The sequence below is a fragment of the Myotis daubentonii genome, chromosome 2, assembly GCF_963259705.1.
Source record: "Myotis daubentonii chromosome 2, mMyoDau2.1, whole genome shotgun sequence".
NCBI classification, from domain to species: Eukaryota; Metazoa; Chordata; class Mammalia; order Chiroptera; family Vespertilionidae; genus Myotis; species Myotis daubentonii.
The window spans coordinates 100525396-100552639 of record NC_081841.1 but is presented as its reverse complement, the minus strand read 5'-3'; the positions used below and the strand labels follow the sequence as shown (position 1 = coordinate 100552639).

At 42.2% G+C, this 27244-nt stretch overlaps 1 protein-coding gene across 3 annotated transcripts in view; it reads right to left on the bottom strand.

Annotated features, from left to right (window-relative positions):
- ATP8A2 (ATPase phospholipid transporting 8A2) overlaps positions 1–27244 on the bottom strand; it is a 680267-nt gene that overhangs the window by 450611 nt on the left and 202412 nt on the right. For all 3 annotated transcript variants that reach the window (XM_059684018.1, XM_059684019.1, XM_059684020.1), the window contains 8 exons: positions 25883–25988; positions 25409–25491; positions 19243–19292; positions 16711–16780; positions 14689–14773; positions 13491–13630; positions 11368–11506; positions 1209–1273 (listed from right to left, as the gene is read on the bottom strand). In XM_059684018.1, the coding sequence (XP_059540001.1) occupies positions 1209–1273; positions 11368–11506; positions 13491–13630; positions 14689–14773; positions 16711–16780; positions 19243–19292; positions 25409–25491; positions 25883–25988 (738 nt within the window). The remainder of the gene's footprint in view (positions 1–1208; positions 1274–11367; positions 11507–13490; positions 13631–14688; positions 14774–16710; positions 16781–19242; positions 19293–25408; positions 25492–25882; positions 25989–27244) is intronic.

Here is a 27244-nt window from a genome sequence, read left to right as displayed (position 1 = left end):
GGGTACCTGCCAGTAACATGCCCTTGTTAAAAGTCCTAACAAATAAATCTCATTTTTTAGCTCATATCTTCATATCAAACCGCTTCCCAGATCACTGGTTACCCTCAAATCAGCTCCTACCCCTGGTCTCGGCAGTGGCTTTAGGCCATGATGGGGTGGGCACAAGTGTAAAATGCTCAGAGAACCATGCCATCCAATACTGTATGAGATGGTAGCACTGGATGTCAGGGCATTAAGTGCATATGCATCCAATTACTATATAAATGTAAACAACTCCTGACATTTGAATATTATCTTTATTTTCACATTTCTTTATCAGAAAGAAAATTCCACAAGTCTCCTTAGTAACCAACACTGGAGGTAACCATCACACTTAACATCCTATGTAATAAAAGGCTAATATGCAAATAGACCAAACAGTGGACAACCAGAACAACCAAACAACCAGAACAACCAAACAACCAGTCGCTATGATGTGCGCTGACCACCAGGGGGCATGCACAGAACATGGCGGGTGTCGGCCGCGGCAGGATGGTGGAGCAGGTGAGCGGGGGTGCCAGACCAAATTGGGGCGCTAGTCGCTGTCATCAGGGCGAGCCCCTTGTGGTTACTAAAAATTCTTTGCCTCCTGCATGCCACAGTCATGCCCGTCGCTTGCACCTGCTGCCAGCACCGGCCCCACTCGCACCCACTGCCAGCACCTGGTGCCAGCCCTAATAGCTCGGTGCTGTCAGCGAGTGTGAGCAGGGCTGGCACCATCGGCGTGTGGGAGCAGTGGTGGCGGGAGCAGGCTGCAGGCAGACAGGGAACTGGGGGCCATGGCGGGAGGGGCCGGGCGGGGAAGCGGAGGATGGGCTGAGACCCACCCCTGTGCCTACCACAGCCTCACAGCCCACAGTTCCTTTTAAGGTGCCCAAATTTGTGCACTGGGCCCCTAGCAAATAATAACAGGAAGTTAAACCAGATTAAAACTACCCCATTTTAAATGAACAATTCTAAGTGAGTAAGATATTAAGTATTATCAAGTAGCAATGTTCTAAGCTTACTATTTTGATGTTTAAAGATATGACTTTATAACATTCATTCATAAAAACAGAAACACAGTTTTACAACAGTTTAGTGAAAAAATAAACCTAGATAATCAGTCATAGTAGAAACAAAGAGTTTAATACAGCTACATCAAATGCAACCTTTGCAAAACTACTTACATCCAAAGAATCCTCCTTCAGTAGGATGAGGGCCATATTCTGTGATACCAACCGGCAGGAATATCCTAAGTAAAAGAAAAGACAACACATGTGAATTTATCATTCCTTCCTTGAATTAAACATTTTTCAATGGTTGTTTGAATTCAGGCTCTCTTCGTATATCTTTTTTATTACCACTTTAAAGCTATCGGTTCATACAGAAGAACTGGGCAAAAGTAAGGGGTAGAAAAGTAAGTTTAAATTGATTTTGATTCTTGCAGGCAGTTTGAACAGAACTGGTTAGAAAGGTCTTCAAACTAATGGCTAAAATAAATACTTGTCAATTTTCTGCAGATTTGTCTTTATCCTTATCCTTGTATAACATTAGGATAAGCCTTGGGCAGGGGTCCTCAAACTTTTTAAACAGGGGGCTAGTTCACTGTCCCTCAGACCGTTGGAGGGCCGGACTATAGTTTTAAAAAAAACTATGAACAAATTCCTATGCACACAGCGGCGGCAAAAACACCCAGCAGGCTGGATAAATGTTTTCAGTGGGCCGCATGTGGCCCGCGGGCCGTAGTTTGAGGACCCCTGGCCTTGGGGTTTCTAAAATAATAGCAAACACTTTAGGGCAGTGGTTCTCAACCTTCTGGCCCTTTAAATACAGTTCCTCATGTTGTGACCCAACCATAAAATTATTTTCGTTGCTACTTCATAATTGTAATGTTGCTACTGTTATGAATCGTAATGTAAATATCTGATATGTAGGATGGTCTTAGGCGACCCCTGTGAAAGGGTTGTTCGACCGCCAAAGGGGTCGCAATCCACAGGTTGAGAACCGCTGCTTTAGGGAGACAAATAAAATCTTACGGTGCCCCTATACTATCAACATGAACTTGCCTATCATATCAAGATCCCTCATCTGCTTTTTAAAAAGCAAGTAATTCTCACAACATACTTCAAAGATATACTGTTCTACACTGAGAGTCACTTTTCCTATCAAACAGGCACTTTTCCTATCAAAGCAATCTCCATTTCAAGAATTAAACCTGGATTTTAAAAAGAAGTTTGTTTTGGAACAAAAGTCTTTCGATATTAATTCTTTTCAACAATTTTTATCACCTTTTTATATAAAGTTATCTGTATAAATGATGCAAGAGAGTCTTTTCCACTTTTCCCCCCAGAAGGTGCACATATTTCCTATGAGGCTCTTTCCTCCTCAGGCTTTGCAGTCCTCTCCGGACAGCTGGAGACACTCTGCCACACCACACACTCAGAGCCTCTCCAGACTCCTCCCCTTCAAATCCACACACTCTGGGAGCAGGCGGCTCCAGCAAACCCCAGGATCAGAACCCTAGCCTATCTTTCCAATCACCCTCCACCCTCTCAGTACCCCCTGATAGAGAGCTGGCATCAACATGTGATTTTTACCAATCCTCATCTCATTTTATCTCATTGAGAAAGGACAAGAAAAGATGCCTTCTACTTAGAAAACTGGCCCTCGCAACCACTTCTTTCTCAGTACCTTAAGCTAACGGAGCAATGATTTACAGAGTATGAAACAAATCATCAGCACATAGAATTTCAACCTTGCAGCAAGTACATATGTAATCATCTCAAGAAAGGGCCTTGCCCAGCTGGTGTGGCTCAGTGGTTGAGCATCGATGTATGAGCCAGGAGGTTACAGTTTGATTCCAGATCAGGGCACATGGCCAGATTGTGGGCTTGATCCCCAATAGAGGGCATGCAAGAGACAGCCAATCAATGATTCTCATCATTGATATTTATCTCTCTCTCCCTTCCTCTCTGAAATCAATAAAAATATATTCAAAAGGAGGAGAAGGAGGGGGAGGGGGAGGGGGAGGGGGAGGGGAGGGGAGGGGGAGGAGGGGGAGGGGAGGGGGAGGAGGAGGAGGAGGAGGAGGAGGAGGAGGAGGAGGAGGAGGAGGAGGAGAAGGAGGAGGAGAAGGAGAAGGAGAAGCCTTAAGCAATGCTGGTCCTAAAGCAAAGAGAAGCCAGGACTCTCCTTTGCACAACAGCTGCAATATCCTCCCGACAGGTGCTACATTTAACTAGAAAAGGAGACAGGCATTGAATAATGGAAATGTCACAGCACCATTGCATGTTTGTGCTCAATTCTCTTCAGCAGGTCTTTTTTCATCTTGAGGAAACCTTGCTAAAAGGCACACAATTTAATTCAAGACAGGCAAGAATTAAGAACAAGGAAATCATTGGTTTGTTTGTTTATTTGTTTGTTTTGGAGGGAGACAAATATTTTTGTTTGTTTATTTGGGAATATAGGAAGTATGTCCTTCACTGTCATTTGAGAGGGATATTTTATAAATCACCTCAGACACAAATGTTAAAGCACAAAATTATGCCTTTTAACCCAACTGTTATTTTTTTTAAAGCAATGCCATAAAAATATAGCCCAAGCTGTTAACAATAGTTATCTCAAGGAAATGAGGTTATTTCGCTTATTAAAACCACATATTATTTTAAAAATTGAAACAAACTGAATAATTTAAAATCATCATAGCACATGGGCTAATATCTGCTAAACCTCTAGAACAAAACAAATAAAAAAGGAAGAAAACATGAAACAATTTTCTATGCATTTTCAAACTCGTTCATGTCTATATTTTAACAATAGTGATGAGTAAAACTGAGAACTTCCCAGCATGCCAGTAAAATTTCTGCATGGTAGGACTAAAATAATTGAACTCTTTGTTTCCTGTTAAAATTTTACAAATTTATTTATCCTTCCCATAAAGTCTTAGATTAGGTCCAGAAGGGAGATCTATATTTTGTTTTCATTCAGAAAAGGGGATATTGCAAACTTAATCACTTCCCTCTATGTTAGGCTTACTCCTTCTTTATCCCCAGAGACTTCCAGCAACTTAATGCAATATGGACTGTTACAAGTTTAGTATAACTGATGCAAAAGGATTTGCTGGTAGTTCTTTATTTAAGCAACAGCTGCAGAAGTGAGCTGTAATTTTTAAGCCCTAGCTTGCTGCTTTATTCTATATTTTTCAATTTAAGAGAAATACCACTTGACAACTGAAGCTGCACAAAGACATTATGGGAAAACTTGAAGTATTTTTTTAACCCATTGCAAGGAGAGGGCAATAAATAAAACCACTGACACTTTCATGAATTTTAATATAGAAAGCTAAAGGTTTCAGAGAAGAAACAGGTTGTTGGTGGCGGTTTTTAAATTTGGAAAGTGAAGTGAGATTTTTCTTAGAGAATTATCACACAGCACACTTGCTCTAGATAGACCATGGAAGTTTAATACAGTTAATTGTGACTTAGCTAATGTGGCAAATCAAATTATGTCAATTCAGGTTTGGAGTGCTTGATTTCTAATGTTTTTGGATAAAATGAGATCAACTCTTGGAGAAGAGCCAGGTATGAAATGTCAATCCACACTTGTAAATTGAGATCTAGTTCTTTAATCTCGCAGTCTAACAAGACGACCATAAAATGACTGAGACAGAACCTCTGGGATTTCACTTTTTACTACATCTGAAACGAATGCACACTACAAAGGTCTTAGTCTTTCAACTACCTGAGTACAATCAACATTCAGAGAAATCAAAATAGTACAGTCTATGGTACTTAGAGGACTTGATTTTAAGACAATAAAATAACAATTCACACGAGAAAATATTACCAAACCAAATTTCTCAGTTTTTGCACCAGTATCTCTTTTTTTGAGGCAAGCTCATATTATTAAAGACTAGAGGCCCAGTGCATGAAAATTCATGCACTGGTGGGGGTTCCCTCAACCCAGCCTTACCCCCCTCACAGTCTGGGAGCCCTCGGGGATGTCCTATTGATGGCTTAGGCCTGCTCCCCATGGGAGCAGGTCTAAGCCACAGTCTGGCCTCCCTCTGCAGGATGCAAACTGGAGGATTAGGGGAAGGTGCCGCCCCCATCACTGTGCCGCTGCTGCCAAAGCTGGTCGCCGGGGCTGCTGACCCTTGGGCCTCACTTCCTAGCACTGGTCCCACCCCCGCCCACTTGTGTGTGGGGGAGCCGATCTGGGGCCAGGCTGGCTGGGGGAGGGGCTGGGGGAGGCTGAGGAACCACGGTCGCACCCCGTCCGGCCTCTGCGAAGACGCCAGGAGCTCGGGCCGCCCTGCCTCGCCCAGCTCCGGCTCTGCCTCTGTGGAAGGAGGGGCTGCGCAGCGCGGGTGGGACGGGCCCAGGCCCTCAGCACCGCTGCCTCTCCTGCGCCACTGGCCCTTGGCCCTTGCAGCTGCTGCAGCTTTGTCCGGAAGGACATCTGGAAGACATCTGGTCTAATTAGCATAGTACCCTTTTATTAGTATAGATATCCAAATCCACTTTTTTGGTTACAGTTTTGGAAAGGTTAGGAACAATTTATCCTTCCTGACCATATATCCTAAGATCAGATTAATCAAGCTAGGCACTTTTGGGATTCAACGTTATTCCAAACCCTCACCAAGTATGTTGCTGCCTCTAAATATTTTCACAGAGAAAGTGGTCGATCATTATTTGAGTGTGAGCTTATGGAGCATATTGTCAGACATCAGGAATGGATGATAAAACTTTACTATTCCAGATGGGGCCACAAAGGCTCAGTATGGCGTTCTTAAGTCGTCTGTAGAATGAAGAAGCCAAGGACTTGCCCATAGAACCACACCTGGGCACCTTTCCCTCCAGACCCTTCAGGCCCTCCCCAGGGATGTTCCATCACATGTAAGCACACACTCAGCCTTGCCTTGTAGTCTTCTCCCTGAACTGGCCTATGGTGACCCATTCTGTGCTCAGTCTTTTTTTTTTCTTCTTCAACAAACTCTTGAAGGCTCAAGTTTTAATCACATATTTTTCCTTCTGGGAAGTGAATATCAAGTGTGGTGATCATGTGCTCAGATTTTCAGCACTCTCGCATCTCTGTGACCTAGGCTAAGTTGTTTGATAATTCTGTGCCTCAGTTCTATCTTTGAAAAGGGGATAATGCCAATCTCAAAGGGAATTAAATATGAAACTTATGTAAAGAACTTATGTAGCACAGTATTTGGCACATTAGAGCTAACATTTACTATTATTAACACCAGTCATGCTTAATACCTACATTGTATAATTACTACTTTCTCATCTATGTCACTCTTTAATTTGTCTCACATTAACTCATCCCCTTAGTAGAGAATGTAAGTTCCCCAGGCTGAGAGAGTAGAACATCAGGCAACAATGCCAGCTGCAGGTAATCAAAGAAAGAACACATCTGACGTTCCTGGGGAAAACAACACTAAGATTGCGAATGCCACAAACAATGCCCAGCTTCCCCTAAGAAGGGGATTTGTTTTCCTTTTAATGGGCGATGCAATCTATGGGCAATAAAGAATGGGCATGCACCATATTTAATCACATTTTAAAAAAATTAAATTCTAAGACTTTAAGAAGTGGTTTAAAAGTATCAAATGATGAGGAGCAAAATGCAGAGGGCAATTCCAACTCAAACATGGATGAGAATGAAAGCTATTTCCAATTTTCTGACTATAAAATGAAATACACACTAGGATTTTGTTCTCACTCATCCCACATGCACTAGAAACAAATTACAGATTCTGAAAACTTCACATCTATTGCCTAACATTTTAATAGATGTTTTATCCATTGGTAATAAGGAAATGACGACTACACAATTCACAAAGGCTACATTTGAGATTTCACTTTAGACTAGCTGATGCCAAACTTTAAGCTAAAATAGAAAATTGCATTCCTTGAAACACAGCTAGTTAGCATAAATGCAAGCACGGCACAGCAGGGGTCTGGCATTGTGCCCGTTCTAAACTACCTACAACCTACAGGCAAGATGACTGTCTATCTACATAATACTCACTGGCTCATAGGAGACACAAATATCCTGGAACTTAATTTGACTAAGTATATTTATTTTCCAGGCATGAACTAAAATAAATGATCAAACTATGATTAATAGGTAGATCAAATACTAAATAGAGCCGAGAACCCAAACATACCATATGTCATCCTATATAATAAAAGCATAATATGCAAATCAACCAAATGGCCGAACACTGGAATGACCATCTGGATGACCATCCAGAACCACACTATGACACCCACTGGCTCCAGGCCAGCCTAGGCGGGTGAGATGCAATTGGTTGAGGGCCCAGCCATCGCCCCATTTTCACCCTGCAGAGGGAGGCCCAGCCCACCAGCCAGCGGGGTGATCAATCAGGGGGCTCCACGATCGCCCCAAAGAGGGAGGCCCTGGCCACTGACCAGTGGGCTGCGGCAGGTGGGCAGGGCCTCCCTCTGGGAGGGAAGCCCAGGTCCCGGGTGCCAGAGGGAAGCCAGTGTCGGTAGCCAGGGGAAGGAAGGCCTACTCTTATACAAATTTCGTGCATTGGGCCTCTAGTCTCTAAATATGAACTCTGACTACATGTAACCATTAAGGACATGTTGCCTTAAAATTTTAAGAGTTGACAATCATAAGATGTCCTAATTTCAGAGATGTTAAAATATAAAAACAATGTGCATCTTCAAATGAATAAAATATACTACCATTCTCCTCCTGTCTGCTAATTCAAATTTCAGGGAACAGATTTTGCAAAACCTTATGAATCTGTTTAAAATGATCCCTGCATCAGAAGTCAAGAGCCCTGAGACCCAGTATTTGCTTGGTCATTAAGTAGAGTGTAATCTCTATAAACTCTGAATTTTCCCCTTGAGCTTAAGACTGTTCATGTGTAAAGACTGACAATGATGTCCAGAAAGCATGCCCAGCACAGAGCCTGACACTCAGCAGACACTATTCATTTGTTCTCTTTTCCTGACTTCGTCTAGAAGTATGACTACTAGACACTTGATCTTCCTCCCAAATATCTTCTGGGTACCCTAGATGCACTAGAATGCACAAAAATGTACAGAATATCCAGTCAGTATAATAAGAGACAGATCAATAACGGTTCATGTTACTAAGGGTTAGGGTTAAGGTTAGGGTTACGGTTTGGGTTGGGTTAGAACACAGGCTTTACAACCCAGACTATCTGGAGCATGACCTTGTCCTACATGTAGCTGTTGTCTGTGATCTGACACAAGAGAGTCTAATAAAATGACTGGATGTCTACACATTCTGTAACATGTGCAGGCTCAACAGATATCTTAAGTCAGAAAATGACATTTAATCCCTCAATATAACCCAGGGTTACTAACTTGAGTTCTGAATACAAAGTGAAAAAATAATTCAGACATAGTTTTTCCAAAGTACTTCAGTGCCTGAGCTGTTACAAGCCTACTTTGTGACACCCAAGAGATGATTGAATTCAACTAACACACTAACACAAATGTAAGTAGAGACAAGCTCCAGGAGAAATATAAGACTTTGGCAAAGTCATCAGCTTGTAAGTAAGAGGCATAGTGGTCTTGAAAATTAGCTGTAAGAGATCAATTTTAAAGAATCTTATGGATGTGAGTGTTCTGGAACCCAAGCTACAAATGTTGTTATACATTCTTTAAAAACACACACACAAAATCATACAATTGTCATTTGTAAAAACTGGACAGGTATCAATATCTCATAAGGCTCAGAGAAGCCTCACTGTGTGCAAGTAAAGTCTTCCTTGGAATAAGAAGCCATTTGTGTTTCTGGGTTGATTTGCAGCCCTTTGCTTTTATTTGTATTTATTCCAAACTTGGCTAGACTCTGATGAGCTGCAATAAACAAAAGGAGCAAGCAGGAAGAGGGACATGTGTGCTCCCAAGGGCAGGGTGATCTGGCTGTGGAAATTAAGTCTGGGTCTAGGGACATAGAAAAGCTGTTAGTCAAACAGAAACACTCAAGATCTAGAAAATTTAAAAAGCTTACCACTACAGTTCTATTTTAACTTGTGGGAGTTACCCACTTCTTTCATATTGCTCTAGAGGAGCAGAAAACATACCCCTAAGTTTTTTAAAATGTATTTTTATTGATTTCAGAGAGAAGGGAGAGAGATACAAACATCAATGATGAGAGAGAATCACCGATCAGCTGTCTCCTGCACGCCCCCCACTGGGGATCAAGCCCGCAACCCAGGCATGTGCCCTTGACGGGAATTAAACCCAGGAACCTCCAGTATGCAGGCCGACACTGTATCCACTGAGCCAAACCAGCTAGGGCATATCCCTAAATTTGAACTAAGAATTTCCGGGCAGCAGTCAACTTTATGTACTCTGTATGAACAACAGGAGCCATAGTTCAATAGCAGGTGCTTTAGGCAAAGTTTATATGGGAAATTATACCTGAAGGGCCAATGTATATACATATAGAGAGAGACATTATACCAAAAGCCAATGTATTATCCTTCACTTATAAAAATGTTATAATATCACCAAAAGGTTATAAGAAATAGGTTTTTATTTTTTAGTAGTAGTGATAGGCCTTCACAGAAACTTCATCACACTATTCTCCAAAAACTTGCATTTGAGAGACATCACAGATCAATGGATAAAGTCTATAACCAATGCTTCAGAGGCTGCTCTGAATCACATATTACTCTTCTGTGACTTTACTTTCAGTTGGTTGGGAGTTCAAATTGCATTTGATTAGCTATACCCTTGAGAAGAAATTATTAAATGTTTTTTGTCTATTTAAAAAAAGAGATGAGATTTGGCTGGGTGGCTCAGTTGGTTGGAGTGTGTCCCATGCACCGAAGGGTTGATAGTTTGATTCCCAGACGAGGCACACGATCTCTCTTTTTCTCTCTCTCTCTCTCTCTCTTAAATCAATAAAAAAAAAATTAAAGAGATGAAATTCATTCAATATGGTAGGTATTGTCTACAATTGAGGTTATCTAAGAGATTGAGCTGATTCAAAAAAGAAGGTTTAGGAAAAGGGGCACCAGGAAGACTACTCCAAACAGGACAACAATTCGGATGTTCTAGTACATTTCTTTCTAAAATGATCTGTGACAAAAAATCTATTTCCATAAATACATTATAAGTTATGTAGTCCTCATATTTTTATTTTATCACATATATACCATAGCTTGTTACATCATAATGGTGACAGAAATACCAGATAATTTAAAAATAATTCAAATAATCAAAACTAGATTTTTTTAAATTAGTAGTTTCAATTCCTTTTCAGACTTAAAATGTACCTCTTTAACACTGATAGAGTTATTTGTACTTAAATTTCTTTTCTTCAATTTTCATTTCTGTATAACTTAGCAACCAAAGAGATTGCCAACTCAGATGGGGAAAAGAAAAATACAAGACTCTTAGAAAAATCTATTAATTGATAAAATCATTAAAATGGTTATCTACTATATATATATCTATATATATCTATATCTATATCTATATCTATATCTATATCTATATCTATATCTATATCTATATATATATATATATATATATATATATATATATACCTAAGCAACCGTCCGACAGGTCAACCATTAGCCCGGTAGCTATGACACACAATGACCACCAGGGGGAAGATGCTCCAACCAGTAGAGGAGGGTGTCCGATTCCTCATGGAATCGGGCATCGGTTAGGTTGCTGCTAGGGCACTGTCCACCCCAAATCTGGTTCACTCACACCCTGGACCCAGAGAGGAGGTAGGAGGGAGCCCAATTCCTCATGGAATCTGCTGTGGGTTAGGTTGCTGCTGGGACACTATTGGCCCCGAATCTACTTCACCCACACCCTGGACCCAGAGAGGTCCCTCGACCTGGCCTGCAGGGATCGGGCCAAAACCAGCTCTCCTACATCCCCCAAGGAGTCCTGGATTGCAAGAGGGTGCAGGCCAGGCCGAGGGACCCCACTGGTGCATGGCCTCTAGTAATTATATAAAATAACTGCATATGTAAACTAAGTGAAAACATGCTCTTAGTATCTTAGACTATAACTCTGTGAAGAAGGCAATAATAAAATCAAAGTTGTTAACTCTTAAATTCTATATCCCAGGTAACTGAGTTTAATACTTTACAGGAAGATGTAATATTTGTAATGTTTATAATGGGTAGATAATGCTCAAAAGACCATCTTCATTTGATTTCAGTAAAATTTTCTTGTCTTAGAACAAAGAGTTCTATGAAATATAATCTTCAATGCATTTGAGGAACCCCTAGTTGCTTCTACAAGACACTTTAAAAACAACACAAAAACCAGCATCAGGGAATTCTTTTAAATTAATTACCTATATTGATTGCAGTTTCTTGTTTGTCTCCTGTCAGCACCCATATTTTAATTCCTGCCTTCAGCAGATTTGCTATGGTTTCTGGAACACCTGCTTGAAGGCGATCTTCTATGGCTGTGGCTCCAAGTAACAGTAAATTCTAGATTGAAAAATATCTTCAATTAAAGATTGGTACATACTTAAGAGCAGCATTTATGGCAAAACTCTGACAAAAGAAAGGCAGTCAAAATGTTGTGAGACAATGATCATGTTTCCTCTACATTAAATCTTTGTTTGCAGATAGTTAATGATATCTAGATGTGTGGTATTTCCAAGCTATTGCCAATGTCTGAACCTTTCCATACACATAGGCATCCAGTAGTCATTTATTTCTTTGTACACTGGCATTTTAGAACAGAAGTCACCTAGCAGAACAGGTGGGCAAGTTATCCTGAGGATATTAATAGTATATGAGCCCCCCCCTTATAACTCTGAAAATGACTCGAGTATTATCTATATATATAAAAGCCTAAGCAACCATTACGACAGAACAACTAGAATAACCAGAATGACCAGTCGACCAGTCCCTATGACGTGCACTGACCACCAGGGGGCAGATACTCAACACAGGAGCTGCCCCCTGGTGGTCAGTGCACTCCCACAGCCAACCTCCTGTGGCCGGCCAACCGCCCGCGGTCCCTCTCCCCAGCTGGCCAACCTCCCGCAGTCCCTCCCCCGTCCCTTCCCCAGCCAGCCGCCCGATGGGTGGCAGTGCAGCAGTGACAGAAGGAGGAGGGGGGGAGGCAGGGAACCACTTGGTGGCAGGGCACCAACGACAGCAGCGGTGTCTGGTGTCTGTTCCTTCTACGCCCGGCGACCATAGCCTCCTCTCCCAACCTCACCAGGACCTTCGGGGCTGAGACAGGGAACCGAGGGTGGATGGCGGCAGACACAGCCCCTTTCCTAGTGATTAAGGTAACCTACTTAATCACTTTTTTCTGACTCCAAAAGTAAAGCAGGGCAAATTGAATTCAGTTTTAATCCCACCCAAAATCCAATAAAATGACAAACAAGTGAATATGAAACTCAGAAACTGAGTATAAAAAAGCAAAGTGGAAATAAACAACAAATACACACACAGGGATGAAAAAAGCAATCAAGTGATGACTTTAGAGTTATAAGAAACTGAAAAATGGATGGACCAATGGTTGCTGATATGAAACAGAAAAAGTTGAAATAAAGCTCCCAGATTTGAGGTGAAAGAAAAACAAAAATAATCAAACAAATGAAAAACTACAGGCCAAAATGGGGTCACTATCACTAAGCCATGCCACTAAACCAAAACTTAATAACTAACCTAACTGCATTTTCAGCCAGTCCCTGCAATGAAATTTTAAACCAATGAGACTGGAATTTCTTGAGAAATACTAGTGAGGTAATCTGCATAATAAACCCTCTACCAATCCCTTCCCAACAAAAGACAACCCAGCCTAAAAATAATCCTTTCTTTTCTTTTACTAATAACTCCCCTGACACACCCTAAGAGTCTATAAAAACCTTCAGAGCGCCCTTCTAATTGCTAGATGGGATGCTACCAATTGCTTAGTAAAGCAATAAGATCTTCAAATTTACTCAGTTGAATTTTGTTCTTTAACAGGGAAGCCAATGTGTAGGAAGCTACCTAAGGTCTTGGGATAAAATGAAGAAGACAACAACAACAAAATCAAAGTAGGCAACTTGGACTAGCAATGACAAAACTTCAAATTATTAGAATACATAGGTGCGAGAATTCTTAGTATGTACAGTGTCCTACCAGCCTATGAATTCTCATTGCTCATGTAACTCAATAGGATGAGATCATCTTGTTAAGCCTAATCTTGGGCAGACCCAGAAAATCATTGATGCTGTGTTGACCTGAAACTTCTTAAGAAATCACTAATGCTTAGCTGAGGGTGGCTACACCTCAAACAGTCCATAAAAACTAAGTGTTTCTTAAAACAAGGTAAGAAATGGTTAAAAGCTAGTGGTTGAAATACCAGAAAAGAGAACATCACTCTATAGCTAAAAGATTCCTGCTCCAAGACTTGTTCAACAGGTGGGTAAGCCCCTCATCAGGCAGTAAGGACTTTACCATGTGCAGTTACCTTCTCAATGATCTCATAACACTCCTCCAGCCGCTGAGCTCTGTCTTTCAATATAGTGCTGGCTTCTTGATAGACTTTCAGCCACTCCTCATAATCACTCTCAGAGAGATCAGCATATGCCAAACAGAGAGTCCGCAAGCCTGCAAAACAGCCACAGTGTATCCTGATGGTGCCACTAGTGGTGGGGACAAGCAGGGTACCTTCCCTCCTAGCCAACCTCATGTGGCTGCATTTCATACCAGCATGCTCAAAAACTTCTAAAATACCAGCTGCTTTTTAGGTCACTAATTCAACTTTCACACATCTAAAAAAGGGAATTTAAAAACAACTCTACTGTATTTTAACATAAACCACCTTTTCTACAGATTTGCGAGTACGTGAGAAGCTGTGAAGGTAAATTCCCACAGTAGAGAAGTACGGGAGTTATGCAGGATCCATCTTTATATGTGCAGTAGCAGGTATCAGCAATTAGAGGAGGCAGGAGGTACATTTCAAGACAGCAATAAAAACGCAATGTGCTACCATGTTAAAGATCCACACTTTCAAGCAGCCGTGTGTGTGTGTATCTCTGTGTGTGTGTGTGTCTGTGTGTGTGTGTGTGTGTGTCTGTTCTGTGTGTGTCTGTGTGTGTGTGTCTGTGCATGCAGCCATAGGAGCACACGAAGAAAAAGCAGCAGTCAAGTACTTCAGCAAGGCTCCAGCTTTCATCACATTCCCTTGCAGGAAACCCTGACATCAGTGCTGTTTAAAGCCTTTCAGAGAACTCTTTTCCTGTTCCTCTGTGGGTCCAATGAATTATTTCCTGTAGTCATTAGCTTCCTCTGTACCCCTCACACTGGGTAAGCCAGTGTCATAAGGACCACAAGAGAGGGACAGGAAAATAACATGAGTTTTCCAAGAAAGGGAACCATAACTACAAGCTGATTGTACAGACTGATTTGGCCTGCCTTTTCCCTCTGCACTGCTGGTTGGAGTCAGCAGAGACATATGTAGATAACTGAATACAGAACTTGCCACACATCTTGTCACTGCCGAGGGCACAGAATGTGGAAGATGTTAGAAACTTATACTCCTATGAAGCCAGCCACGTCCAACCATAACATGCCTATTCAGAACATGACTGCTTACTCAGGCACGTTATAGACCTTTGAAAGTATGACTTTAATGATTAAAAATAGTGTTCCCATATTTCACTTACCTTCTGTGGCAAAATATTCCAGATGGCATAATGTTTCATCCATGTATTTTGAATCTTTCGAAAGTCTATTAAAAATTACATTGTCCTATAAAATAAGGAAATGGTGTGACTGGCAAGCCGTAAGTAAACCTTTGGTTAGCATTCTGAACACAGCTTTGTTTCAAGGGTGTTTACTTTATTCTCGTGAGAATATTGAGTGGGCGAGTAGAAATATTGTTGTTAGCTGGATTCAGCCATGAGCTTTGGAAAACAAATTGAGTATGGATGTGTCCAAATAAAAACAGCCATGGGGATGTAAAGTACTGCACAGGGAATATAGTCAATAATACTGAATGACTATGCATGGGCCAGGTGGGTACTTGAGTGATCTGGGGATCACTTCGCAAATTATAGAACTCTCTAACCACTATGCTTACACCAGAAATCAAAATAAATAAAACTGAGTGTCAGCTGTAATTGAAAACTAAAATTAAAAATATAATAATAGAAGTTTAAAAAAAACATGTTGGGGAAGACCATCGGTGTCAGCAGAACCATCCAAGACACAATGGTGCTACATTCCCCCAAATTTGCACAATTCACACCAAAGTTTATAACACCTTTGTACAGAAGTCAGAAGGGTAAAGGCATGTCCTAAATTGCTCAAGTACTCTTGCTTCCTGACACTCAGAAGCTGCTAACCGGGGAGGGCACCTCCCATGGGGCATGGAACCCCTTTCAGCTGAGAAACACATCACCCTCTAACAATTTCCATGACTAACGAGCAGGGCTGAAGGACTGGACAACACAGATGATCCATCTAATATGCTATAAACTGTACAGTTTTAGGACACAATTCTATTTTAAAGAAATCTAATTTGGTTTGGGGAGACAGGTTGAAGAAAATTAAATCCTATGAAAATAAAAACTGCACTGTAGCTTTTCCATATTTACACTGTTTAGTTACAGCCTTCCTCTGTGCCACCCACATTGCCCCTCTGTACTTGCTGTGGTACTTAGAACACAATGGCAAATAAACAAACAAATAAAACACTTAAAAAAACTATCATGTGCGAACATAATTTTGATTTCAGTTATTACTATAAACAGAATTCTTTAATGAGTCCAGATAAAATGCCTTTAGAATTCCCATGCATTACTCATTACTCATAGAAGCTCTAGCTAAGTGTACTGAAATAAGAAAATGCTTCTTTCCACAGTTGATAAAGATTAGTAAGATTTTCAACTTCATATTCTTGAAACAGGCTCATAAAATGAGCTTAATAATTCTTTCCTTCTACACATAGGACCATATAAGATATAGTTTTGCAAGTCAGGCTCATATATAGTAACATCTTTCCTTAAAGATAATACATTTAGATTTGATTACTGGGAGGCAGTCAAAACAAAAAGCCTGACCAAGGAAACTGACCAAAAGGGGCAGTAAAAATATGGCCACATAACCCTCTGTGATGAATAAAAAAATAAATCACAAAAATTGAGAATAGCTGTTTTAAATATATATATTTTTTTTTCACAGACATATACAATCTTCATATATATAATCATACAGGGTTGGGCAAAAGTAGGTTTATAGTTGTTCATATGGAAAGACATGTAGGTCGTGATTACAATAGCTTTATTAACTAGGTTTCCCACACTCACAACTATAAACCTGCTTTTGCCCACCCTGCATATATAAGGATTATCACAAATTACTTTATCTTCCCAAAGTTACCACACAATGGTGGTAAACTAGAATCAGAATTCATACTCCCGGGATTTTCCATGACACAGCAAGTTACTGTTTCTGAAACCAACTGTTGACTATAAGGTAGCTTATAGTCATCCTTGCCACCCTGGCTTGAACCACCATTATAGTCAGTGGGCTTCTACTACGAAGTCAACCTGATGGCCCACCTGAAAGAACCTTTCACCTTTGGGCAAAGGACCAGAATGATGAGGACAGCGTTTGGGAAAAGCCCCAGGTTAACAGCAGGGCTGCCAAGAACGCCCGGCTGTGCAGGACTAGCCAGTACTTACAGCCCCTTTACAGTAGAGCCGGAGTTGTCCTGAAGGAGTTCGAGCAATCACAGACATTCTCTTTCTGTCACTGTAGATTTAAAAAAAGGAAAAGAAAGTTCTCATTGGTCTGTTTTATAGGACCTATGTCCTATGATTAAACACCAAACAAGTCAAAAGGTGGTCTGGCAAGGCCCCAAATGACCAAGCTCCATTTTCCCCTACCTTTTTCCTCAAAGTCAGATTTTAATTGTATATCTCCTATTCTTTTTATTTACATATAATGGACATAAACCTATTCCTTTCCCTGCCATAAAAACTCGCTAGTGTAGCTTTTTATAGTCAAAGACACAGAAACAGAGAATTTGAGCATCTACTATAGACATCTAATTCACTTCTGACAATGCTCTGTAAAACTATTTTTCCTTATTTTGCAATTCAAAAATATTAAGTAACCTGCCCAGTAAGAGCAAAATGGAGAACCTTCGCTATAAATCCACCTCACTCAGAAGTTCCTCATTGTATCTTTTAACAGGAGTAGAAAGAAATTACTAATTCATAGAATACCCCTAACTGAGCACTAAGGTATACTCTATCACTCCTTTCCCCACTCCAACGTGGACACTTCCTTATTCATCTTTCATCGTAACCCAACCTCACTCAGGAAGCCTCAATGGCTCCCCATTGCCTATGGATTCCTCTTCTTGCTGATCTCCAACGAACTCTGCAGCATCCCCTGATCTCCCACTTAACCCTCTCACACACCAGGCTCCCGCTCACCAGAGCCTTACTGTTCTCCTTCTTTAGCCCCTCAGTTCCATGCCTTTGCAGACAACATATCATCCTCCTGAAACACATCCCAACTACAGTGGGCCCTTGATCCCCCACCTCTTTGGCCTTTGAATAGATGATTTCCGATGGACTGTAAGCTCCTAAGACTAGGGGACATTCTCTCTCCAGCTTTGTGTAAATCCCTGCATCCTAACCCATAGCACACTCTCTAAGCTGGATTTGAATTCTCTCTGAGCTACCTGGTAGCCAGGTACTCTAAGCAAGATTATTCACCCGGAATTTCAGTTTCTGTATAAAACAAGGTTGCCACCAATTACTTCAAAGAAGTGACTAAGTGGCATCCAGAAAAAGATGAGTCAACTAAATGATTTTTTATTCCCTCTTATTCTCCGATATTTTTTAATAGATTCTCGTATCTCCATCCATATTCACCTATTTTAATCTAACTCCCTTTCCTCCTCCTCATCCCTCCAATAACTGTTGCCTCCAGTTAATGCAGCCACATAACAGCACAGTTTCCAAGACATCAACAAGAGATGGGGCACAAAACATCTGGAAAGATATTTACATCTGGAGAGATGTTTAGTATGCCCCTCACCTCCACACATGGACCTGTCCCCGACCCCCTACATGAACTATTACTATTATCAACCACCTTTCTCTCCCATTGAGTACTCAATCCTAAGGACTCAAGTTTGCAGTCCTAAAACTAAAGACTAGGGCTGGGAAGCATTTCCTAAAAGAGGGTAAAAAATTGATCTTTTTCAGATAGCTTATAAAGCAGACAGAGTAAATAATTTATGAAACAGTTAATAAAGGTTGTTGAAAAATCCTCCTAATTTCAATAGTAGGAAAAGATGCTTTGGAAGTAACAAGAGAAACTTGCTCTAGTATGGACAGTTCAGTGTTAAGGAGGAGGGGAAAACAAAACATTAAGATACTTTTATAACAAACTGTGAATGATCTAGCCCGTGGTCGGCAAACTGCAGCTCACGAGCCACATGTGGCTCTTTGACCCCTTGAGTGTGGCTCTTCCTAAGCCTTAGGAGTTCCCTACTTAAGTTAATAACAATGTACCTACCTATTTAGTTTAAATTTAAAAAATTTGGCTCTCAAAAGAAATTTTAATCGTTGTACTGTTGATATTTGGCTCTGTTGACTAATGAGTTTGCCGACCACTGATCTAGGCAAACAAGCAATCCGACAAGTATTCCCAGATCAAAATTAAATAAACTACAATGGGAAGACTAAGTCCAAATACGGAGAGCTGCCCTGCTCAGACCAAGTTTGTAGTAGGATGAATTCATCTTATCTACTCTTCTTTGTCAGTTTCCCAGATCCTGCATGGGAGTACTCAGATGGACCTGGGAAAACCAATGGAAATAATTCCCTCATCACATACTCCAAACTATGCAGGCATGTATATGGATCCTGATGCGAGAACACCAGGTTCTGGAAATCCAAAGAAAAAGGAGGATATGGAAGCATAACATTTCATTTGGAGAAAAAAAAATTTACCTACTTTGCTTTCTCTAATGAGTCACAAATTCCAGAAAGAAGAGCGTTTATGGAGATATATTTACTATATTTAATACTTAAGTGCTACATTAATCATACCATCATGCAAACGCACTGATGAAGTTATTACACACACACACACTCACATGTATATGTATATGTATATGTATATGTATATGTATATGTATATGTATATGCATATGTACATGTATTTTATTTCTAATGCATGAAAGAGAAACATACCTAGAAAATTCCAGGACATTAAGGATTCCAAATGTCTGTTCCTGTCCCATCTAAAGAAAGAAAAACAGGCTCTTAACTGAGATGCAGCATATTTAAATCTCCCCAGTCATAAACCTCTCCACATATACCTCTCCCCCTCCTCTCTCTCCTTCTCCCTCTCCCTCTCATTCTCTCTCATTCTTCTATCCCCCTGCAAAAGCTTTTTCAACAGTACTGGTGTCCTGCAAGTTAGTCTGGTGGGGTCATAGCTCCCCCTTCTGGTAAAAGCTTCTAATTTTTCTCTAGTTAGTTTGGCTGCATAGCTACTTTCAAGACATGAAAATAAAAAGACAACTTTCAGGCCAGTTACATTTCTGAATGCAGAATTTAAGACATTTTATAGAACTATGTGCATACACTATAACATCCCCAGGGCAACCCCCTATAATACCACACATCAATTTTATTCAGCAAAATATATGAGTATTCACACTGAGATTCATAAAGACCATAAGTAGCCTCATGTCAGTTCTGGTTAGGTTTATCTGACAAATGCCTATGTCCTAAATTTAGGAAAAATTTTTATAATTCAAATTTTCTTAGAATTTAGATTTAAAAATAAGGAAATATAAATCATCATCAGATTTTAGGACAATTAATCAAATATCCTTTTCTTCAGGTTCTTCAAAGTTGGAACCTCAATGCTCTCAATTTTTCCTCAGAATATTCCAGATTATGTATGTGCCATTTTCAAGCTTTTTGATCAAATTTTGTCTCTATGAAATATATCACAGTGAAAAGAATGTAGGCTTTGGAGTTCAACAGATATGAGTTTTGAGTTCAGTTTCTCCACTAAGTGTGTGACTTTCTTATAAACGGTGATAGTACCTGTCCCCTAGATTGGAGAGAAAAAAATGAAGTAACATGCAAATTACCAAGTGCATGATTGACACACGGTAGCATTGAATAATCGTTATTGCCCCATCCACAACTCCCCACCCCTTCTCTTTGTATCCTAAAATATAACTAACCATCTGCTTAAACCAGCCTTCATCAGCTTTCACTCCCCTCTTTCTGCAACCACAAGTTCCCTTTCTCCTCAGCCTGCCCCAACTTTGTTAAATCCCCGTGCCCACTGCTAGCCTCCTTGGCACCAGGACCATGATGTCCAGGAGCCCTCTTTGTACTGCTGTTATATCAACCATTCCTGTGGGCAGCCCAAGGACTTGGATATTAAGATGATCAGTATGGTCATGTCATGTAAATAGCTGCTAACCAACCTGAGAATTTGTGGTTTGATAATACCCCAGTATTGATGTTTGAATAGCATTTTAAAAGTTTCTATCTATCTATCTATCTATCTATCTATCTATCTATCTATCATCTATCTATCTATCTATCTATCTATCTATCTAATCTATCTATATAAAAGGCTAATATGCTAAGTGCCCTTCCCTCCTTCCAGGTAATGATGTCAAGTAGCAATACCCAGCTTCCTCTCCCTAGAAAGGACTAGCCTCCTTGAAGTTTCTTCAGCCCAGGAACACCACTTGCTTTATAGCCAGGTGGAAACACTTTACACTGTAACCAAATGTCTGTGAAACATTTTCCCATACTTCATCTCATTTGATCCTCACAGAAGTCCTGGAGTAGGTAGATAGGAGACTCAGTGGAATCCTATTCTCTTTTCATTAGCTGGAAAATGGAGATTTAGAAAGCTTAGATAGATACTTGACCTGACTGAAAAGAAGTAAGAAATGGTGGACCTTGAAAATGACTTCAGGTTTTCTCACTGCACAGAATATAGTCAAACACGGCTGCAGCCCTAGCCGGTTTTGCTCAGTGGATAGAGCATTGGCCTGCAGACTGAAGGGACCCAGGTTTGATTCCAGCCAAGGGCACTTGCCTGGGTTGCGGGCTTGATCCCCAGTAGGAGCCATGCAGGAGGCAGCCAATCAATAATTCTCTCTCATCATTGATGTTTCTCCCTCTCCCTTCATCTCTGAAATCAATAAAGAAATACAGTGGGGCCTTGACTTACGAGTGTCCCGACTAACCAGTTTTTTGAGATACCAGCTGTCTCTCAGCCGATTTTTTGCATTGAGTTGATAGAGTAATTTGAGTTAACGAGCTCCTTAATGAGCTCGGTCTCGGAACGAATTAAACTCGTAAGTCAAGGCCCCACTGTACATATTTAAAAGAACACTGCTGATCGATGCTTCTCTGTCTCTGGATCTGTTTTCGTCAAACCTCAGAGGGAAGGTAGGGGAGGGTGGGTGTAAGGGGGAGAGATCAACCAAAGGACTTATATGCAAGCATATAGGCCTAACCAATGGACACAGACAACAGGGGTTGAGGGTATGAGTGGGGGGGGATGGGGTGTAACGTGGGGATAAGTACACATATGTAATAACTTAATCAATAAAAAAATTTAAAAAAAAAACGCTGCTGCAGTTAAATATTTTAGCCTTTGTTCCCCCTGCATGATCTATAATAATAATCTGCTTTGTGTTGATATTTAATGCTGTGTTGCTGACAATTACCTGAAAGAGAAGTTTGGGTGCTTCACTGGGCTGGGAAAAGTTTAGCTAAATCAGAAAGCAGGTCTAATTAAGCAAGTTTATTCTATATTTACAAAAGACTAAGTTGACTCCTGCATGCGCAATACATATAAAGCTCTTGCTGGCACCAATCGCACACGTATCTTTCCATCTGTCATTGTTGATTGTGAATTTGGTCGACACTTCTATTATAGAAAAAGGGTGAATAGCAATATTAAAATATTTCTTCTAATTAATTTCCTTTCAATGTGCATGAATTCATGCACTGGGCCATTGGTATATATATCCTATCTAATAAAAGAGAAACATGGTAATTGGCGTACGACCGCTACCCTTCCCATTGGCTAATCAGGGAGATATGCAAATTAACTGCCAGCCAAGATGGCTGCCAGCAGCCAGGCAGCTTGAAGCGAACATGAGGCTTGCTTGCTTCAGTGATGGAGGACTCCAACGTTCCCCGCCTGCCTTGCCGGCCTCTGAGCTTGCAGTTTGAAACATTGTAACAAATATGGAAGCTAAACAAAACCCCAGAAACCTGCTTTCAGCCAGCCGGGATCTCAGAGCTGCAGTTATACATTGTTTCGATTATAGAACCCAAACAAACCAGATACCTGCTTTCAGCAGCAGAGGCCTCAGAGCTGGAGCCAGAGCTAAAGCTGGCCCAGAATTTAAAAAAAGAAAAGAAAAAAGGAGCAGTTGGGAGCTTCAGTCACCCGCCAGCCTGAAAACAGCCCTCAGCCCCTCACCCAGACTGGCCAGGCACCCCAGTGGGGACCCCCACCCTGATCCAGGACACCCTTCAGGGCAAACCAGCCAGCCCCACCCATGCACCAGGCCTCTATCCTATATAGTAAAAGGGTAATATGCCTCCCAGCACCGGGATCAGCAGAGCTGCGAGGCCTCCCAGCACCGGGATCAATGTGACAGAGGGCAGCGCCCAAACCCCCTGATCGCCCTGAGGCTCTGTGTGTGACAGGGGGCGGGGCCACAACCTCCCTCTCCGCCCTGCTCTGTTTGTGACAGGGGAAGGTGCCCCAACCTCCTGATCAGCCTTGCTCTGTGCCTGATACAGGGGAGCTCCCCAACCCCCTGATCGCCCTGCGGCTCTGTGTGTGACAGACTGCGGCGCCCCAACCCCCGATCGGCCCTGCTCTGTGTGTGACAGGGTGTGGCGCCCCAACCCCTCCCCCCCCCAAGGGCCCTGCTCTGTGTGTGACAGGGTAGAGCCATAACCTCCCCATCGGCCCTGCCCTGAGTGTGAGAGTGGCGGCGCCCCAACCCCCTGATCAGCCCTGCTCTGTGGGTGATAGAGGGCAGCGCCCCAACCCCCTGATCCGCCCTGCTCTGTGTGTGACAAGGGGCGGTGCCCCAACTCCCCTATCGCCCCTACTCTGTGAGTGACAGGGGGGAGCTCCTCAACCCCCTGATGGGCCCTGCTCTGTGTGTGACAGGGTACGGAGCCCCAACCCCCCTGACGGACCCTGCTCTGTGCGTGACAGGGGGCAGCGCCCCAACCCCCTGATCGGCCCTGCTCTGTGCATGACAAGGGTTGGTGCCGCAACCTCCCTATCGAACCTGCCTTGAGTGTGACAGGGGGCGGTACCCCAACCCCCCAATCGGCCCTACCCTGAGCGTGACTGAGGGTGGCATCGCAACCTCCCAATCCGCCCTGCTCTGTGCATGACAGGGTGCAGCGCCCCAACTCCCCAATCGGCCCTGCACTGAGCCCGACCAGGGCCTGCACCTAGGGATTGGGCCTGCCCTCTGCCACCCAGGAGCAGGCCTAAGCCAGCAGGGCATTATCTCCCGAGGGGTCCCAGACTGCGAGAGGGCACAGGCCGGGCTGAGGGACCCCCCATTCCCCCCGAGTGCACAAATTTTTGTGCACCGGGCCTCTAGTATATATATAAAAGCCAAACAACCGACGATCAGTCAACCGGTTGCTATGTTGCACATTGACCACCAGGGGGCAGACACTCAACGCAGGAGCTGCCTCCTGGTGGTCAGTGTACTCCCATAGCAGGAGCACTGCTCAGCTGACCGACAGGCACCAGACGCAGGGCTCAGGGATGGCCACCGCAGCCCAGAGACCGCAATGGAGCAGCAGCAAGCCTACCAAGTGGCAGCAGTGGCAGCAGGCACAGTGGGGCCAGGATGAGCCGGAGCAGCAGGTGGCGTTGGACTGCCAGTTTCAACCTGATCCCCACAGGCCACGCCGAGGGGCCCCACTATCAGATAGTCTTTTTTTACTTCCAGAAATATGGCCTTAATTGTTTAATAAAATGACCAAGGAGTGTCGCTCCACTTTTCATCATCAGCTGACACAATGATATCAATTGGCTCTCTAGTGCCCCCATATTTGTCCAGCATTGTGACAGGGCAGAAGCATCCACTCTCTCCTTGTCTCTCCCACTGTGCCCAGCTCATCCACATGGCCTCCCAATCCCACTGTTACAATGCAGGTAAACACCCATACAACTGAATGTCCCATATGAAGGTCTAAATAAAAGTCTTCTCAAAATGAAGGGGAAGAAGACTACATTTATAAAAAACTCCTATGAAAAAATTTCACTTTTAATGATTTCAAACTTCCCTAAGCAAAATTCCCTTTGTTGTATGAAATAAAGTAAAAATAAATATAAGCTGATCTCTGTAGTCCATAAGAAAGTAAACTGAAAATATCAAGAAATGGGCACTTATGTACATTATAATATTTTATAGGTTTTGAATATAAGTAAAGAAAAAATGGACTATTGCTAAGTCAGGAACAATATCAAGTTATTATATAAGTTAGAAGTGAATTTCAAATGCATTGAAGTGGACTAGGGATTTACGGATGAATAAACCCAAAAACTGTAACAATCAATGAGTCACCCCCAAATTGAGGGGCGGAGAAAGACAGAGGAGAGAGGAGGCAGTGGCTCTCTCCAGGCCCTCATCAACCCAGACTGGAGTAACAGGCAACCCCGCCACCTGGCCACCATGACAAACACCAGTGCCTCAACAGCCCTAACCTTCAACTTCCCCTGTTTCCCATTCTCAAGGATCCCTATGTGATCTTATTCTTGATTTAAATTTGTTCCTACTACCAAATTTTCCCCTCAGTCTTCTTGAGAGGGAAAGTAAGAAAATATAAATAAAATTAATCAGTCCCTGGGCTGAAGGGAAAATAAAAACTCCTGTATATAAAAAGGAGCCTCAGTGCCAATTCCTTTCTCTCCCAGCCAAGGAGACTGAAGCAATAGAGCAAGAGCCTCATTGTGCAAGAACAGCTGGGCACTGAGGCCACAGGAATGGCCTTTAGAAGCTTCTCTCAAAGTAAGTGGGCCCTGCAGCAGTTTCCCAACTATTACTCTAAGTGCTTTACTACAAATAATTCCACATCTGTGTATTGACTTGTCAAGAAGCATCATTAAGAGAGAAAAATTACTGCAAATGCAAAAACAATATTAATGAGCTAATAAAATTACATATCATCCTCGGTTTTTCTACAGGCTTACTTTCTCACAGAAAAAAAAATAGACATTTAGCTACCATATTTACAATAGACATGCTATTTCAAATATACAGTCTTCAAAAGAGTAGGTGATCTACAAGGTAGAGAGATGCCCAGGCATGTCACTTACGGCTTCTATGATGACTGAGTACGGTGTCCTGCCTGTGAACACGAAGCCCAGTTTCTTAGCTCCTTTCACCAAAGCAGCTTCATCTATCAATCAAGAGTTGATGAAACATTGACTAAGCGCTGGTAATGCCAGAGTTCTGCTTAGTAAGTACTATTTTTCAAATTAGCAAAACCCACACCAGTTAAAGAAGCCCGGCCTCATGTGCAGCTCTGTCTAGTTTAATGACTTCTGCTAGGAAATGCAAGATGGCCTGGGACCTCCTCTTGCCGTCAAAGTGTTACTACAGTCAGTAGAACCCAGCACCAGTTTCTATAGTTTTAACATTTACAGCCTTAGCCCATAATCTGTGTGAGGCCAGAGGCAAATAGGGGGTCTTTGTGGGGTGGGATACACCATCACATCTCCCACAAGTAATGCAAACACCCAAGGCTCCAGAGAAGGGGACAGCAGGGCACATCGGCCAAGAGGTCTCACCTGGGGAGGAGGCCTGGTAGATGATGTTGTCTCCATCCTTTTCGGGAACAACAGTGTGGCACACGGCCAGAAGGGTGAGGAACTCCTGTATGCAAGGAGCTGTGGGCTACAAACAGAAGAGCAAGTTAATCCTTCTGTTACAACCCCAATGACACACATCAGAGTTAGATTCAAGTCATCTGCTGCCTAAAACCCCAGAATGGCTTCCTGCTCCCTTTAAACAGAGGTTGAGATCTGTAGTGTGGACTCCAGGTCCCCCGTGATCTGGCACCTGCTCACCATCGAGGGCCGTCTCCTGCCATTCGCCCTCCTGTGCTCTCTACCAGCCACTTGTGTCTGCAGTTCTCCCAACGATGCTCATCCTTCCTACTGTTCCGTCACTGCCACTTACACGCAGTCAGTCAATTCTTCTATTTACTCATCCTTTGGGATTCATTTTATCAGTCAGTATATCTGAGAAGGTTGTTGTCACCCTTCTTTTGGAACATCATTCTTGAAGTGCTAGCCCTTGCAGTCAGGTGAGAACAAAGAGGGGAGTCCATCCTAGGACTCCCCCAGTTCCCTGCCACCCCCATGCTTCCTCCCACTTCTGTAAGAGCCAGGAGGGTGAGCAGGTGAATGTATGCTCAGGCCGAGCAAACAGAAGGCACTCAAATCAATGTCAGATCCTCGTACCGAGAACTGACTCAGCAACCACTGAGTCCCTGGTCCTTCCATACCATCGCATTGACGCTTGTTCTACATCAAGTTTGCTCTCTAACTTCGTAATCTCAGTGTCTCCCTGGCCTATTATATTTAAAAAAAAAACAAAACCAGAATTGTCATGGATATGTATTAAATAAATTTCTTTATCCTCCCCAACCCCCACACAAAATCCTGACTTTTTTCATTGGGATTAGCCAGGGGTGGGCAAACTTTTTGACTCGAGGGCCACAATGGGTTCTTAAACTGGACCGGAGGGCCGGAACAAAAGCATGGATGGAGTGTTTGTGTGACCTAATATAAATTCAAAGTAAACATCATTACATAAAAGGGTACGGTCTTTTTTTTTTTTTAGTTTTATTCATTTCAAACAGGCCGGATCCGGCCCGCGGGCCATAGTTTGCCCACGGCTGGATTAGACTGTATTTATAATTAGTGGAGAAATGACATCTTAAGACTGTCCACCTATCTAAGAATATTATATGTATTTCTATTTATTAAAGACTTCTAAAGCTTCTAAATATGGGTGCTGATATTTTATTCATTAATTTGTTAATATTATCGATTAATTTTTATTCATTCAAAAATATCTGCATGCCCACTATATATGTGAGGCACTACATTATTGCTTTTTACATTATTAATGTAATCTTATTTCCA